The sequence below is a fragment of the Macaca nemestrina genome, chromosome 5 (genome assembly GCF_043159975.1).
Source record: "Macaca nemestrina isolate mMacNem1 chromosome 5, mMacNem.hap1, whole genome shotgun sequence".
Lineage (NCBI taxonomy): Eukaryota > Metazoa > Chordata > Mammalia > Primates > Cercopithecidae > Macaca > Macaca nemestrina.
The window spans coordinates 71,174,783-71,191,895 of NC_092129.1; the positions used below are offsets into that span (position 1 = coordinate 71,174,783).

General features: G+C 39.6%; 1 protein-coding gene across 16 annotated transcripts in view; it reads left to right on the forward strand.

Moving 5' to 3' along the window:
- The window catches only part of LOC105489041 (estrogen receptor 1), a 432,743-nt gene that overhangs the window by 380,053 nt on the left and 35,577 nt on the right, over positions 1-17,113 (forward strand). For all 16 annotated transcript variants that reach the window (XM_011753634.3, XM_011753633.3, XM_071095960.1 and 13 more), the window contains one exon: positions 11,548-11,681. In XM_011753634.3, the coding sequence (XP_011751936.1) occupies positions 11,548-11,681 (134 nt within the window). The remainder of the gene's footprint in view (positions 1-11,547; positions 11,682-17,113) is intronic.

Sequence of the window (17,113 nt, forward strand, 5' to 3'; positions counted from 1 at the left end):
AGAAAGACAATTGGACATAATATGACTACATGATTCAAACTGAAGTCCAGACACATCTTTTCCATAGGCCGATCTAACATTTCCTCTGTAATTTCCGCAATAACCATTTGCACCAGCATAAATGGAGAGGGTGTGAATTCTTCTGGGTGAGTAAAGGGTGTATCAATTAACTGTCCTCTGTCACCAGGATTTGGAGGCAGGCTCATGGTGACTCTTGTAAAGCTGAGGTTCACCTGTGGAGGCTGCAAAAAAAGAGGGAGGAAGAGAAAGTGAGGTTCCTCTTGGCTTTGTGCCAGGGATGTGATTAGAGGACTCTGGGAGGGCCTTCATCCTGCGAGGGGTTGGAAGTGGAAATAGATGTGTATGGATGACCTGCTGATGTGTAACAGCCACTTCCACCCCGTAGTAGTAAGGGATTTAATGCCTCCACAAGGCAGGTCTCTGAAGGAGAATGACTTTTCTGTCTCAATCTTAAAAAGCCCTGATGATACTGCCTGAGAGAAATACTCTCTCCTTTCTTTGTGTTCAACAAGCATGGACTTCTTTACACAAAAAGAATCCTTTTTGCTTTTGTCCCCCCATTTCACTGGAAGTCTATCCACTGGGCACCACTGTTGGTCGGCTTCCTTTCATAGATTCCTTTATGTTCCAAATTTTAAAAAGACAGTAATAGCAACAAAGTGAAATACGGATTTTAGCTAAGAAAAGCGGGGAACTGAAACTTTTTTCCTGCAATCATACTTTCCAGCTTCTTCAGCAAGGTCTGCTTGACTGGGAACATGCCTTCTAAGAACTTTACATTTCTAAACTGCTGCTAAATTGCTCCGTGCATTTATTCCTCAAACTCTCAGGGAAGATAGACTGGCTTTCAGTCTCATACCAACCGTTCTCAAGTTAATGGACCAAAAGTCATTTCCACTTGAAATACAATCCCTCTAAATGAATCATCCAACCTGGTTTTTATCTCCATTTTTTCAGAATAACTCTGAGATGATGATCCTCTGGCCATATCTTAAAAATTTCTCCTATTTTTTTTAATTTTCTTCCATTTTTTCTTTCATTTTCTATCTAAACACTGCCTTCTCTAAGAGGAATGACATTTTTGCGGGTTATCATGATATATTTTTAGCGCATTTGCCTTGACCCATAGCTCGCAACAGTTAAAGAACACTAACATATAATTGTAGAGTTTTGCCCAAGGCCATTGGCTTTGCATGTTGACAGGTGGGCAGAAGGAAGGTTGGGCATGAGAGAAACATGCTGTCCTTCTGGTGAGATCATCAATCCCATTCTTGTAACCTTCAGATCATTGCATTTGTTCAGAATCATCGGCAGAGGAAAACAGCTCAAAGTTGGGAGGTCGTTGAAGAGTCAGAAACAAATGAGTCCTGGGTAATTTTTCAAAATAGGCCTTTTGTCAATTGTTAGTCAACTGTTTGTTTAATATTGTGCTTTGTTATAAGGATAGGCACTGTGGTCTCAGCGTTCTTAAGCTTTTACATTTCCATTATTTAGTTTTACCTCTACATTAGTAGAATAGATGTAGAGTAGAGTAGATGCCACCTCCAGGAACTCTACTACCAGCAGTATCTTAGATTAGAAGCTCCCTCTCTAGGACTATAATTTCTGTAACCTCCACTTCTCCCACCCCTTGTTCTTTCTGAGCCTACTTGGTCTTTGATACTTACTATAATACTTTCTATTCTTTTATCATAAACAGTTTTCTGATTTCATTTTCCTCTGGTTTCATCCTAAGCCCCATAATAAGTCACTGCAAGACTACCTTCTAGAATTTCTATGCCCTCAAGTTTTCTCCATACTTAGAGAGTCAGTCATCCACCTTGAGCCACATCCACTGTCTACTTTCTTCACTTTGATCCCCAGGCTGCCCAACCCTGCTGAAAACAAAACAAAAACAAAGAAACAAACAAAAACAAAAACAAAAAACTGGATACGATCTCAGTCTGGTCTTCAAATCCATGCTTCTCTTCCTTGACTTCTTTAGACATCAACACAATTGATGCCTCCTCTTGACCTGGGACACCCCTCCTCCTCAGTGCTTTCTTCTACCTCCCCCTGCTCTGTGTGTCTTTTACAGGCTCATCTTTCTCTTAGGCTGTCTTCCCCCAAGATGCCATCTCTCCTCTCCCTCTGTGCACTCAGGCAGGCTCCCTTGTCAACCCCCAAAGCTGCTTCTCCAGACCCCAGTGTTTCTCTGAGCTCCAGGTCCACAATTCGCTAAGGTCCATGTGGATGTCCCTCACCATTTCAAACTTCCCTTCCACAGAGAGTCCCTGGTTTTCACTACCATAGCATATTAAAATACCATGCATTTCCCTTCATACCCTAATTACAACTTTGTTTCTTTTTTTTATTTTGTGTTTTAAAAAGTATCTTCTGCCCGCATATGTTGTAAGCTCCTTTTGAGAAAGACACATTGCTGTCCTGGTCATTACTATATTCTTATCAACTAGTAGGGGCTGTGGTCGGGGCTTGTGTTAGTCCATTTTGTGCTGCTATAAAGGAATACCTGACACCAGGTAATTTATAAAGAAAAGAGGTTTTATTTGGCTCAGGGTTTTGCAAGCTGTGCAAGAAGCGTGGAGCCAGCATCTACTTCTGGTGAGGCCTGAGGAAGCTTTTACTCATGGTGGAAGGCAAAGAGACAGCAGGCGTTTCACATGGCAAAGGAGAGAGCAAGAGAGACGCCAGGCTCCTTAAACAACCTGCTCTCCCATGAACTGAAAGAGGAAGAACTCACTCATTATGGAAAGATGGCACCAAACCAGTTGTGAGGGATCCACCCCGAACACCTCCCACCAGGCCCCACCTCCAGCACTGCCATCAAATTTCAATGTGAGATTTGGAGGGAACACACATCTACACTTTATCAGTGCTCAATAAACTCACTGAATGTAGAACAGTGATAGAAGGCGGCGGGCGGGGGGGCAAGTGTAGGCGACAGGACAAATTTGGCCTGTTACTGCTTTTGTAAATAAAGTTTTATTTATTTACAAAATAAATAAATAAATACAGTCGTAATCATTGGTTACATTTTGTTCACAGCTGCTTTTGCATGAAAACATCAGAGCGAGACTCCATCTCAAAACAAACAAAAACAAACAAACAAAAAAAAACACACATCAGAGTTGAGTAGATGCCACAGAGACTGTAATGGCCCCACAAAGCCTAAAATAGTTGTCCTGTGGTCTTTTACAGAAAAAGTCTGATATAAAGGACAGTCTCACAGCACAGAGAAAAAGCATATAACCCAAAGGAGGGAAGAGTAGAGCATAGTGGAACTGCAAAGAAGTTTCCCTGGACCCAGTCTGTGCCATGAAGGATGAGAAGGACACATCCAAGGGCAGGATGTGGGTGAGGTGGGGTGGGCAGTGGTGATCCAAGCAGACAGCACGGGCAGGTGTTCTGAAAAACTTGCCTTTGTTCACAAGTATCCTGCAGTATAAACTGCAAGGTGGGCAGTAAGAAATGGACTCTTGAAGAGATTGGACGAGGGCCGGAAACCCAAGGGCATTGCTAAGGAGTTTGTGCCTTAGCCCATCCAGGGCCCTAGCAGCTTTCACCGATGCTTCTGAGTTCCTGGAGGCTCCAGCCTCAGGCTACCTTCCCATATTCTCTGCAAATAATATCACATTTGTTTACTAAAGAATTAACCTCTCAGAATTTCTGCATTCACATTTATTTCTTCTCATATCCTTGAGTTAGAAAAAGGTATTTCTGTCCTGTGATGATATTGATTCTGCATTCATCTGTTTTCATTACTCTCTCCTTCCCTCCCTCCCTCAGTCCCTCCCTTAGTCTGTCTCATTCTACCATCTATTCCTTTAGACCTTCTGACATTTAACATCTTGGTTGCTCCTGTCCAGCCACACCTCTGACCGTTCAACCATTTGTCCTCTTGATTGGACCATTTCACCTCGTCCTCTCATGCTGGAGATGCTGTCGCTCCCAAATTGCCTCCCTCTGACAGTTTCTCACCCCTTCCTCCTTTGCTCTCTCCCTCTCTCTTTCAATGTTTCTCTCCCTCAATCTCTCTTTCTCTTTCCCCTTCTCTCAATCTTTCTCTTCCTCAGTCTCTCTCCCATTCTCTTTCTCTTAATCTCTCTTCCTCTCTCTCTTACCCTCTCTTTCTCTCAATCTCTCCCTCTTTCTCTCTCTCAATCTGTTTCTCTCATCTCTCTTTCTCTCTCCTTCTTTCTCTCTGTCTCTGTCTCTCTCTTTCTTCCCTAGTGAACTCACTCGCTTTTCCAGTTTCAATGATTTCTATTCAGATATCTCCAAAATCTGTATTTCTGGATATTTTATGCTTTCATGTGGGCAGTGTAAATTGGTATAACCTTTTTGGAAGGCGTTTTGGCAATACTTAGTAAATGGTTAAATGTTTATACCCCTTGATTCTGCTATTGTATGTGTAAGGATTTTTTTTCTGCATACTTTTGTAAGTGTAGAAAATATATGTATAGGAATAATTGCACATTGTTTGTTGTAGCTGAAAATTAGAAATAATATAAATGCCTATAATAAGAGTCCTTAAATACATGTGAACACAGTGAAATACCAGGCACCCATTTAAAGGATGAGGTATATTTTAACAAATTTATTTGAAAAGATGCCCACTCTTAGTAAGTGGGGAAAAAAAAAAAACTCATCAAATTGATATATTTAGCACTGTCCCTCTCTCAAGTTTCAGACCCACGTTATCAATTTTCTGTAGTCGTCTTGACTTAGTCTCGTGAAATTTTAGCTCAATCATTTTTAAGGGAAGTTGTTTTCTTCTACTAGCAAATGACAAATCTCTGAATTTCCCTCTTTCTGCTAATTTCTCGCTTTCTTTTATCATCTTTTCATCCATCCTAACATACAGTTCCAGAGGAGTCTTTAAATCCTTCCTCATTGCCAACACCCAGGATCATTCACCAAAATCTGTTGATTTTTCCTTCAGATCAACAAAGGATTTTCAGAACAGCCCTGATTTCTCTTTATCACCAGGGTGCTGTCTCATGTCTTCTCTCCCCTTCCTCCTACCTGCCGTCTCTTCCAGACTCTTCTCTCTCCCCCACTCTCCTTTGTGCACTGATGCCAAATTAGTCACAACAAAAGTGTTTACATGATCGTTTCACCCACTGGTAAGCTCTTAATGGTCTTCCCTTACACATTATCTCCCGTTTCATCTCAGGAGCCTTTTATTAACCACTCTTCACAGTCTGACTCAGCCCTCTTTGCCAGTTTCTGTCTTTACAAATAGCGAACTCTACCAACTAGATCACTCAAGATTCCCTGAACAGGGCTTCTCTTCTCCCACCTCTTTGCCTTTCTGATACCATTTAATCTTTCTGGAAATTCCTCAAATTTCTTTCCTTCTCACTCAGTCAACGTTTTGAGACCCACATTAAATGCTACATACTATTTGTTCCTTTACTAATCATGCCAGTTGGAAATGATTCAAATCTGTAAAGCAGGGTGCTATAGAATTACATTTCTTATAGCCCTTTGGTCATTTGGGAGCAATGTCTAACATAATGTCCTCCAAGTTCATCCATGTTGTTGCAAATGACAGGATTTCCTTCTTGTTAAAGGGTGAATAGCATTCCGTTGTACATATATTCCACATTTTCTTTTTTCTACTCATCTGTTGATGGTCACCCAGGTTGATTCCATATCTTGGCTATTGTGAATAATGCTACAATGAACTTGGGAGTGCAGATATCTCTTCAACATGTTGATTTCATCTTCTTTGGATATATACACAGTAGTGGGATTATTGGATCAAATGATAATTATATTTCTAATTTTGGGCGGGGTCCTCTGTAGTACTTCCATAATGGTTTTAGTAATTTACATATTCAACAACAATGTGCCAGGGTTTGCTTTTCCTCATGTCCTCGCCAACGAGCCTGATATTCTTATTTGCCTCTTAGTGCTTCGGCTTTTCCCTCATGACTTAATGGTGACTCGCTTGAGACTACTTGAAATAATTAGTTGGGATGGTGAGGACATACCCTTCTGCTGTCACCCTTTGCCACAAGATGGAGTCACTTCGTAAACAAAGAAGTTTTACTTGGTCTTCCATGCTCAAGACCCTTTTACATTTCATCTCTTAATATTTCATGGCCAAAAACTGTTGGTTCTTCCAATCTTATAAGGCCATTTATCTTTGATCTTGCTCCATTCCCTTCCATTTTTGCTTGAGAACCATTCAGTTCTTGCCCAATCTCACATCTTTCTTGCAACACCTTACCAATGGCTGCCAGAGTGTCCACTACACACTATTGGTCTCATTCTGACCACCTCCCCAGGCATGTAGTCTACCTGCCAAGTTCTTTCAGAGCAGATAGTTTGCAATGTTGTAACAGGGCTCCCTAGCTTGCTATGTTTTCTTCCTACCTGGCATTAGGAATAAACATTTTTCATGGCAGTATTCACTTCCAGTACCAATTTCTTTTTTAATTTACATGGGCTAACTGCTGTATCAAACAACCATCAAATCCCAATGGCTTAATTGCAACTGACAGTACAATGTGGTGTTTCTGTCTATATACTCATTCAGACACACAGAGTTTAAGTAATTGGTTCAAGGTCACAAAGTTAGTAAATAGTGGCATCAAGGTTTGAACCCAGGCAGCTGGACTCAAGAGTCTAAACAACTTTCATTTTAAATTTTGCATCTTTCAAGATATATCACTTACAGTTTCCATCTTCATCACTTTCTTCCATACTTCAGAGCTGCATATGTAAACCTCTTGATCATATAAATATTTATGGATTCTCAGCATTTTGAGCACATGCTGAGAGATTTTGTACTGTTGAAGACAAAGAAGCTCTTTAAATACATCCAATCTTGCCACTATTGATTTTGAATAGCATCTTAATTTGTTACCTTTTAAAAACCATATTGTACTTTTTTTCAGGACAGCTAAATTAAATGTCTTATGTTGATCCCCTGGGTTTTCTCAGTTTCCATTTATCAGTTTCCTTTTATATGAAGAGATGCTAATGGGTAACCTTACATTTTGTAAGGCATATTTTTGAAGATATACAAGTGAGAGTTTGGTCTGCACACCCTGATTAGAGCTCTTTATTTTCCATGTGGAGGAAGAGATGCCTTAGGGCTTCTGAAAAAACAGGCTTTTATTTTTATAGAGAAGAAACTTCCAGAACATGCCACGAGCAAATGCTCTGTCAAGTCTAGTTCTTTCCCCCATTACTTAAGTGCAAATGGACCACATTTGAAGAGGATAAGTAGCAGAACAAGGCTCCCCACAAGGGGATTTTGAGGTGCTCTGAAAACCAGACTGACATAATCCGTAGAGAAGTTCATCACTGCAGGCTGTCACGTCTCACAGCGGGAGTCATAGGCTGGTCTGCTTGATAAACTACTCCTGATCTATAACTGGAGCTGTGTGCTTCCTTTAAAAATAAATCTTGTTTTTCCATACCCCACGTGCTTCTCAGCCTCAGGAGCACCTCATGGATTTAGACTAATTTTGTCTTTTACAGTCATGTTACCTCCAGATTTGTAGTAATCACCCCATTTCTGATGCCAGCGATCCATCCATACCCACTGAAACTGAGCTCTAGTCTGACTTGCTCCTTGAAGTTAGTATAGAGTATTTTGGCTAGACTTTGAAAATGAAGCCCTGACCACAATGCATAATGACCTCAGTAGACACTGAAGAGTTTCTTTGCATCAGGCAGGTGACAAGTATCTATCTCATTTTCAAAGTCCACATAGATTTGTGCCAGATTGTAGGTTGACAAATCACTTTTTCACTAGCTCACGTGGCAAGCCTTTTCACCTTGTAAAAATGCTAGTGAGAGACCCATAGTTACCACATAATTGGCCAGTCATTGAGACTCAGGCAACATTTGGATAATTTAACAAAACTATCATCAGAGTCATCAAAGTACATAATTTTTACTTATTATACAAATAGTGGATTCGCTAAAGTGCTTAGACCAACTAAGTTGCTCCCATTGAAAAACAGAGTGATTTTATTCGTAAGAGTATATCAAGATAAACTTCTTGTAGCCTCTAAACAGCACTGCTTAGAAAAGTGCAGCTTCATTGCTTTGAATATCCTCCCAGAAGTCCTCGCAGTTCAGATGCACACCACCAAAACATGAAACACATGTGTTTGCATGGAAGGTAGGCTCTGGGGTCTTCCTATCATAATATGTCTATGATTAATAGTCAACATATGCCCTCTCCACATCCCCTAAAGGAACATACACACACACACACACACACGTGTGAGAACTGAATTGAGAGTTTGGGGTATACACCATCCCTGAGGGTACAGTCTACAGCTCCTAATGCGTGCCGTAGAGCAAGCGTTATATTGTTGACAAGTAATAATTGCTGGTTAGGAATAACAGGGTATCCAACGAGAAGAGGCTCAGAAAAATACACTCTTGCTGGAAGAGTCAAGAACGAGCTCTTCATGGGAAACTATGGGAGACGATTGAAAAAGGACAAGAAGAAAGGAGAATTGTTAAGTCTCCACTTTCTCAGTTTCTGAACTGAACTTTTGCTCACAGCAGGTGAATACAGGCTCCCTCCCACACTGAGACTTCCTCCCCTGCCGGTGTGCAGTCTGTTAAGTAAACAGAGACTTTATACTGAGAAAGGAACATTTCTCTATTTTGGCTATGAGTTGTTATTTTTAAAGCTTCATCCTCCAAACATTTTCCCCTATCCTTGTTTATTTTTTCACTAGAAAGAAGATGAACTACTTTAAAAAAAATTCAACTCCATGACAAGAAGAACCCACTTCTAGTATGTTCTCCCCACTCAATGCCAGTGGAGCCTTTGGTGTGAGCACTCTGTCGGCCCCACGTTGGGCAGCATACCTCTCGAAGTTCCTGCTCTGCTTCTATGGAGCTTCCATGCATCCAGATTTTCATAGTCAAAGCAAAATGCACATGGCAGTTTTTTCTGACTCCTTCAAGTTAAAAGGCCAGCCTCTCCCTTGACATATCCATGTATTTATCAGTATATCTATAGGTAATACTTAAAGGTGGTCCTTACTGTGTGCCACACTCCATTCCATGAACTTTACATAAAAAACCTCATTTCACTTTATTTGGGAACAGGATGACAATTGCTTCAATATTGAGATGGGTTGAATCTGGGGAGACTGACGTTAGATGCAAAAAGCTCTCTTTCTAGACCTTTTCCTGTGTCTTGCACCTGGCTTTCTCCTTGTCTGTCTTGTTCCCATTCTAGATCTCTTTATTGACAGTGCCCATGGCTTTCTTCTCGGTACTCTAATGTTGAGCATAAGGACTAGTATGTAATAGGCTCTCAGTAAATCTTGTTGAATGAATTAAAGTAGAGCAAGAATTAAAGACAGAGAAGATCTTCTTGTTGGAATTCTTTCTTTGGGTTGGTAAGCAATGTGATTTGACGTAACAATCTCGAGTCCTAATCCCCTCATTTGGAAAATGGAAATAATAATGCTAATCTTAGAGGTCACTCGTAAGAAGTATATGAATATATCAGAAGTAATCAACATTTTTTAAGTCAAAGAAAAGAACATCTGTGAAAAAGATGGAAAACTAATGAGCTACTTGAAAAAATATTAATTGGATCTTTTTCTCATACCTTACACCAAAATAAATCCCCCAAAATGGTTGCGCAACATTGTGAATATACTGAAATTCATTGATTCACACTCTTTAAATGGGCAAATGATATGTTATGTGGTTATCTTTCAATAAAATTGTTATACAAATGAATAAACCCCAGAAGATCAAAAATTTAAACATGAAAACATGGAAGTATACTAGAAGGAAATATAAGATAATTTTTATATGTTATGTTATATATATTTATATGTAAATTTTTTATTTGTCTTTGCTTTTAAAAGCAAGACGTAATGTTCTAGAGCCATAAATGAAACATTCAGTAAATTTAATTCTCTATTAAATGTTTTGCAGAAGAAAATACCAGAAAAAAACAGAAGAAAAAACAAAAAAAAAAACCCTAAGAAAAACAATTAAAAATACATATGACAAATGGCCTATTACTATAGTATTTAAAGAACTCTTAAAAATCTATGTGACAATGACATATAACAGAAAAATATGTGCAAAGGACAAGAGCAGGCAGTTTAGAGAAAGCCTATACGAATATATTCTCTTATCAACAGTCTATTGTATAAGCTATTTGAAAGCAATGTTTGAACTATCAAAATTTAAAATTCATAAGCCCTTTTATCTAGCAATTCTATTTCTAAGAATTTATTCTATAGCTATCTGTACACGTATCCAAAGACATAAACACAAGGATAGTCATTGAATGAAATGTTTTTAACGACAAAATACTTGAAAAGAAAGAAATGTCACCCAAGAAAGAAGTGATTAAGGAAAGTTTAGCATTCTGTTCAGTGAAAACATACTGAGCTGTCAAAAAAAGTTGATGGAGAACTCCAAGATCTATTAACTAGAAACAAAACAAGGTGCTAAACAATGTGTTTAGTTTTAATTTATTTATTTTAATTGTTTATATATTTCACAAATCTATATCTGTGCATGCATAAAATATTTTAACTTCTTTCTAACCCCCTCAAACACATCATGCCAAAATTCAACCTGTGATTTAAAAAAAAAAAAAATGAATGAATTCCTTTCGTGTGTAGTATCTCATTCAAATTCTTCAACAACCCTATGGAAAAGATATAGACACATGTTTTTAAGTACTGCATGTTATGAACCTTTGGTTTGCTTATTTAATAGTTGCAACTACTAATGTTAAATTCTTGATGCCAAGGTTAAAAGCCTGGACTTCTAAAAATGTCATGATCTGACATTTTTCTGTTTTCCCAGATTAATCTGCCACCTCCTGACTTCCAACACACTGCTCTATGTTCTTTCATGCTCCTCCTCACATGTTTAGGACCCTCTTCCAAGGAGGCATTCGCACCTCTGCTTGATGAAACCCTACATTATCTTAAAGCGTCCACTCGAATGCCACCTACTAGGCGAATCCTTACATACCATCCCCTGCAACACCAAGGGACTCAGCCCAACCATAGCCCATAGTTATTGTAGTTGTTCTTGTACTTCAAAAGTACCACGAAACACATCTATCAGGACTTGTTATATTAGTTGAAGGCCATGAGCATCTTGAGCCGAGGCCGTGTTTTTATTCCCAGAACTACCACATTGTCTAGAATATAGTAGCAGATCAATATACGTGTATTAGATAAATCATTTATCCAAATCTTCATCATTTTCAATTACCCATAGGTTGAAGAATTCCATATTTAACATGGCAGACTTGAGGACTGAACTATCTACCTCTTCTAAGAAGTTGAAATGAGAATGTTTTATTGATGGGAAATTATATTTTTGTTTTGCCTTCTGGAATTCAAATGAATGTCCATACTCCATGAAGACAATGGCTGATAGTTTTTTGTTAAAGATTTAGAACCAGTGGATTTTTATGAATGTGAACCCTTTCATGTCTTGTGGAAGATTTTCTATTTTTTAATCTTTTTATTTGTTTTTGCTATGTTTTCACAGGAACCAGGGAAAATGTGTAGAGGGCATGGTGGAGATCTTCGACATGTTACTGGCCACATCATCTCGGTTCCGCATGATGAATCTGCAGGGAGAGGAGTTTGTGTGCCTCAAATCTATTATTTTGCTTAATTCTGGTGAGTTGATAACATGAGAGAACTCAATGCTGGATTAAACATTTATTTGTATTTTTCAACCAGATACAATCTACCCACTCCAAAGGCATAATGTCATAAATAGAAAGAAACTACTGACACACATTTAAAATAACTTACCAACATTGCAGATTCCTTATAGAGGTAGAACCATGCTAGCCAAATAGACGCATGAAAAATTGTAATTTGGCATTAAATCAAATGGCCTTTGAGCTGAAATTTTTGTATGCTTTCACAGATATGAGGATGTTTTTGTTCAAATGGTACATGTATATAGACATATGTTAGTTGATAGTTATATTATGTCTGAAAATAAGTAGACCAAGTAACTCTGCCAAGAAATTGTGACCAATTCCAGGCTCCAGATAGTAAAGAAAGAGGGTTATTTGAGACAGACCATGTTTCTGGTTGAAACTGATTAGCTAAAAATATAGTTGGCTTAGAGATAGAAAAACCTGTTTCTAAAACAGAAGAATGTGGAATGCAATAAATTGTCCAGCTGACAGAGCATTTTCCATTTGCTCTATGAAGTCTAATTCTACTGCCCCTTCGTATTTATTTACTTGAGAAAGCTTAGCTAAGAGCAACATCTGGTTTTTTTTGTTTGTTTGTTTTGTTTTTTAATGTAGTGAGGTTGGCTGTTGTATAAAGAAAGAGTCACTCTATGTCACCCAGATGGAAACTATGGTTCAGCCTGATTTAGTGCACTGACTCCTCCCAGCCTCTTGGTATTTGGATCTAAGCTCTAGCTCTACAGCCTCTGGGACCTAAAGCTCACATTGGGTATCAGCTGTACAGCAGCTCCCCTTAAGCTCCACCTTTCCCCCTGGCTCTAACTCCACTTTGTGCCTCATTCCTCATTCTCACATAGAAATCACAGCCATTTTGAAGCCCTGGGCCTGACTTAGTTTCTTATGCCATTAGACATAGTCTCAAATTCTTCAATAGCTCAACTGCAGCTTGTATTGATCACATATATAGAGAATCAGCACTTCCTTGTCTTTGCACGTGTTTTTGTCTCTTTCTGATGAGTGCCAATCCCTTCCCACTTGCCCTAACAATTTTTCATTTTTCTTCCCCACCACTGCTAGGAATGGTGCTGCTTAATGGAATCAGCCCTTCCTTCTCTTTTCTGATGTTTTTGTCTCTTTCTGATGAGTGCTGATCCCTTCCCACCTCCCATGACAATTTTCCACTTCTCTTCCCCACCACCACTAGTAACCTGTGTTGCTTAATGGTTATCACAGTAATCATTCTCACTTATCAACTGATAAATGGAAATCTGTACTATTACACTAGGCAAGGACTGAATTACAGAATGAAGTCCCATGATAAATGATGTGATCCACACTAAGGAAGTGATTACCACTCCATTCAAGTTTCTGGTTCCACTCAAGTGCATTGTGCTTTTCATTTCGGTCATTTGTCCTGTACATTGTAGGGTCCAGATCCCACAATGGCTCTTTATTGGATGAGAGTTCTGGGAGCAGTGCCACTCGGCTACATGGTGCCAGGTCCTGAACCTGTGCCTTCTTCGGTGGAGGGCTGGCGCGTGCTGACAGCTTTCATGTGGGCAATCTGGGAACTTCAGGGAAGGCAGGCCTATTAAGTGTTAAGACTCCCCACCCCGCACTTTTACTAAGAAAAAGTACCCCAGACAGGAAGTAAAATTAGCCAGAGTTGTATGATCCAGATAATGGATGCTCTGATCTCGATAATAAAAAATATTTCCTCCAGATCCATATAGACTTTTCCTGCATTATTGTTTTGTTTCTGCTCCTATGACAGAGTGAATTTTTTTAACTATTATACAAAAAAAATCAGGATTTTGGCCATCAAAACATTGGATTCATAGACCCAGGGTTTTTACAACCCAGGGGGAAAAACTTTCAGCCCTCACAAGAAAGTATTTTATTAAAGACTGGCACCCAAACCTCAAGACTGTATTTCCCACTGCAGGATTTGGCCCCTGTCTGCCTCCTTCTCAGACTAGTTAAAGTTTCATACTCCGTCCTTGTTCCTTCACTTATTTCTTAGGATCTTCTGTGCACTTCTTTGCTCTTGAAGGGCAGAAACGCTGTTGTAGAAATACAAGGCACTGTATGCTGACATAGTTTACAGTTGTCTTTTTCATGAGATAACACAGCGGCTGGCAGCTCCTCTTTTCTATCAAGGACGGTACTGCTGGCTCAGGAGAGCCGTAAGCAAACAGAAGCTGTTTCTCAACCCTGTACAAAGCGAAACCACTCTCTTCCCTATAAAAGTGAGCTGTGCCGCAGAAAAGTGGATCTGCTGCTGAGCAGGGCTCCTTGTGTCTCCTATTGTTCCTGAAAAACAGCATCAAAGAGGGCAAGACTCTGACACACAATGCTGTAGCATTAGGAGCCTTTTTCGAATAAAAAAAGCAACGGGTCATATGAAGCATGTGGTCATACCACAATCAACAATTTTTCCCCACAACTGGAGATAAGTATTTTTCTAAAAGTCCAACCAATTCATGGCTCTGATATGGGGCAGCTTTACCTATCATGAGACCAATTACCAAGTGGCTCTGACTCCAGGAATCTCTGACAGAAGCCAAGCTGGAAACAGTTCAGGAAACCTGAGCTAGAAGATGCCTTTCTGACGCCTGGGAAACAAAACCTCAGTGTATGGAGGAACCCAAGGTTTTGTGTTGAGCCCCAGTCGCCAAGGTCTGAGTAGGCTGGGTTTATATTGGCCCCGATTTTGTGGCCGAGGCACAAGGGGAATTGAAAGGTTGTTGTGAGGACCTGCTCGGAATGTCTTTCTGGAAGTTTGGAGAGGGTCTCTCCAATGCCAAAATTTCCATGGGAAGCCATCTTCACAGCTGCTTGGGAGTGGGAGATATTCGTCATCATTTCTGCCCCATTTAGAATAATTTATTACTTTGCTTGCAAAAACCCAGAATCATCCATAGGACACACATTGTTTATTTTTCCACTCCACACCAAAGGACAGAGGCATTCCTGGTTAATCCAAAGATGCCAACTTCAAGACATTCTGAGAACTAGCTGGGCAGAGCTCAAGTGTAGGGCAAATCGGAACAGAAGCGATGGGCTCAAGGCAAAAGCCCACAAAGCAGCAGCTGTAGAGAAAGGATGGGAGCTGGAGCTGCAAAGCGGGCCATGGTACAGGGTCTGGGCCTGCCCACGGTATCTCTTGTACCCAGTGGGAATTCAGTTCTCCTGTATATCATTCAAATGTTTCTCATTTTTCTAGGCCCAGCTCACTACTCCAGTCCATAATAAATTTCCTCTCTAGACTATTTCAATTCTTAGAGTCACTACCACACAATCTAGCATTTGGTTAGTTGGTTGATTTCATTCATTTATTAAATAATTCAATGTTTATTGAGTTCCTACTATGGACTTTGTGCCACATACACAAAAAAGAATGTTACTGTTGTGTGGAATTTTTTTCTTTGCATTTTTTATGTTAACCTGGATTTTTCTCTCACTCTTTATGCACATATTTCCGAATCTCCCTATAAACTATTTGTATTTTTTTTGATTCCTCACAGTCTATTTAGCCTGTGGACTGTCAACAGATGTTACATCATTCAGTCATTTAATAGATGCTTATTTGCTAGACATGGCCAGGAGGACCTGGAAAGTCCTCATTTTTCCCATCTGTTCTTACCATTCTGAAATGTATCATGCTCTAGAGTGCTCCACAGATCTAGATGATATCAAATTATTAAATGGAAAAAGCAAGACCCATCTCCTTGGGTTATTGTGGATAAGGGGGAAATTGTGTATGAAGCGTGTGTTGCAGTTCATGGACCACATTAGGCCCTTAGTCAACAACAGCTATCATCATCACCGATGAGAATCTCTGGCTTAAATGGAGTAGGTTCATGCCTTTTTTTTCAGTGTAATGAAGTGTTTTAGCTTAAAGGCCTTTAGCAAGGCTTACAATACAAAAATGTGGGGACTCCAGTGTAACACCAACAATAGAGACCACCATAGCTGTTATCCTGAGACTGTTAATTATGCCACGTAATTAGATTTAGAGAAAATTGAGAGCAACATTTATCTTGTGGAAAAGAATTGATTGTGATTGGAACTTACTGTTGAGAGACCTTGATGAAAACTCTCTGGTGAACTGCTGTGGCGTCTCAGAGGCAGGCACATCATTCATCAGTGGGCTGTGGTTTTGCTTAACCTCATAACCCCTCAGAACCCACTTCTATCAGAAAACCACCCTTTCAGTGAATGTTCCTCAAGGCTCAGAAAAATTCATATGTCAAAGCTTTATATGTAAAAATCTAATACTCTCTAATAAATATTTGGTTTGGCCTTCACATTCAATTTAATAATGATTTCTACCTCTTTTCCGAACCCCTTTGACCACAGTTCTATATATTTAATTCTGAAGAGCCTCATGCACATCTCGCCCTGGTAACTTTATCTATTTCTCTCCCTGGAGAACCAGCCAGACCGTGATTCCAGCCCTCTGTCCTCTCTTCAACCGCAGTTCCTCTTTTTCTCTCCCGACTCCACAAACCTCCAGTTACCCAGGTGCCCTCTGTGTGCTGCTAGCTTCTGCATCACTGTTAGCAGGGCCACTTGTTCCCCTGGGTATGTCTTATGCTCTTGAAGTGCTGTAGCCTTGCTCATCTGTTCATCCAAAACTGATCCTCAGACAACGTTTCTCTTTCAATTGATGGAATAATAAAGGGGAATACGGGTCAAAATTCATAGACATTTAAATACCCCACGTGAAAAGTTAAGGGAAAACAAGATAGGAGAAAGAATTATGGCAACATCTCTAAAATGTATACTTTAGTGTTTAGCAAAAATGGGACTATGGAATGTCAAACAGGAACATATATGTTAAACATAAACACGAAGCAGTGCCAGCTGCTGTCTGCCTTCTAGTCATGCTTTGTTAACGTGGCATGTCTTGCCATGATGGTGCCCTCGTGAAACGAAGGATGCTGAAGCCGATGCCATTCTGTTTGCTTTGATCAGAAGCCACTCTCTGGTCAAGGAAGTATTTGTTTCATAGTTAATTATAACAAGTTCTCATCACAAAGATTATTTTCTCTCTCCAGATCTGGATTATTTGCACTCACTTTATATTATTAGACAATTACTCGGAGCGTTTATGTTTTTAAGTTTAGAAATAACACAATGATTCAGAGAGTCCCTGTATTTAGATGAAAGAACATTTTTTAAACACATTGACTGTAAACATTGAAAATCATTAATTCTCAACAGTCGAAGGTTTCTGACAGGAACAGCCCTTGGAAATTGTAAATGGACACATTGTCAGGTATGCCCATTGTTGTCACATTGGAGATTGGATTCTATTCTCTCTGGAGTCCTTTGTAATGCCAAGCTTCCTCTCCAGGGAGCTTGCTTATTGTCATTTTTTTTTTTTTTTTTTTT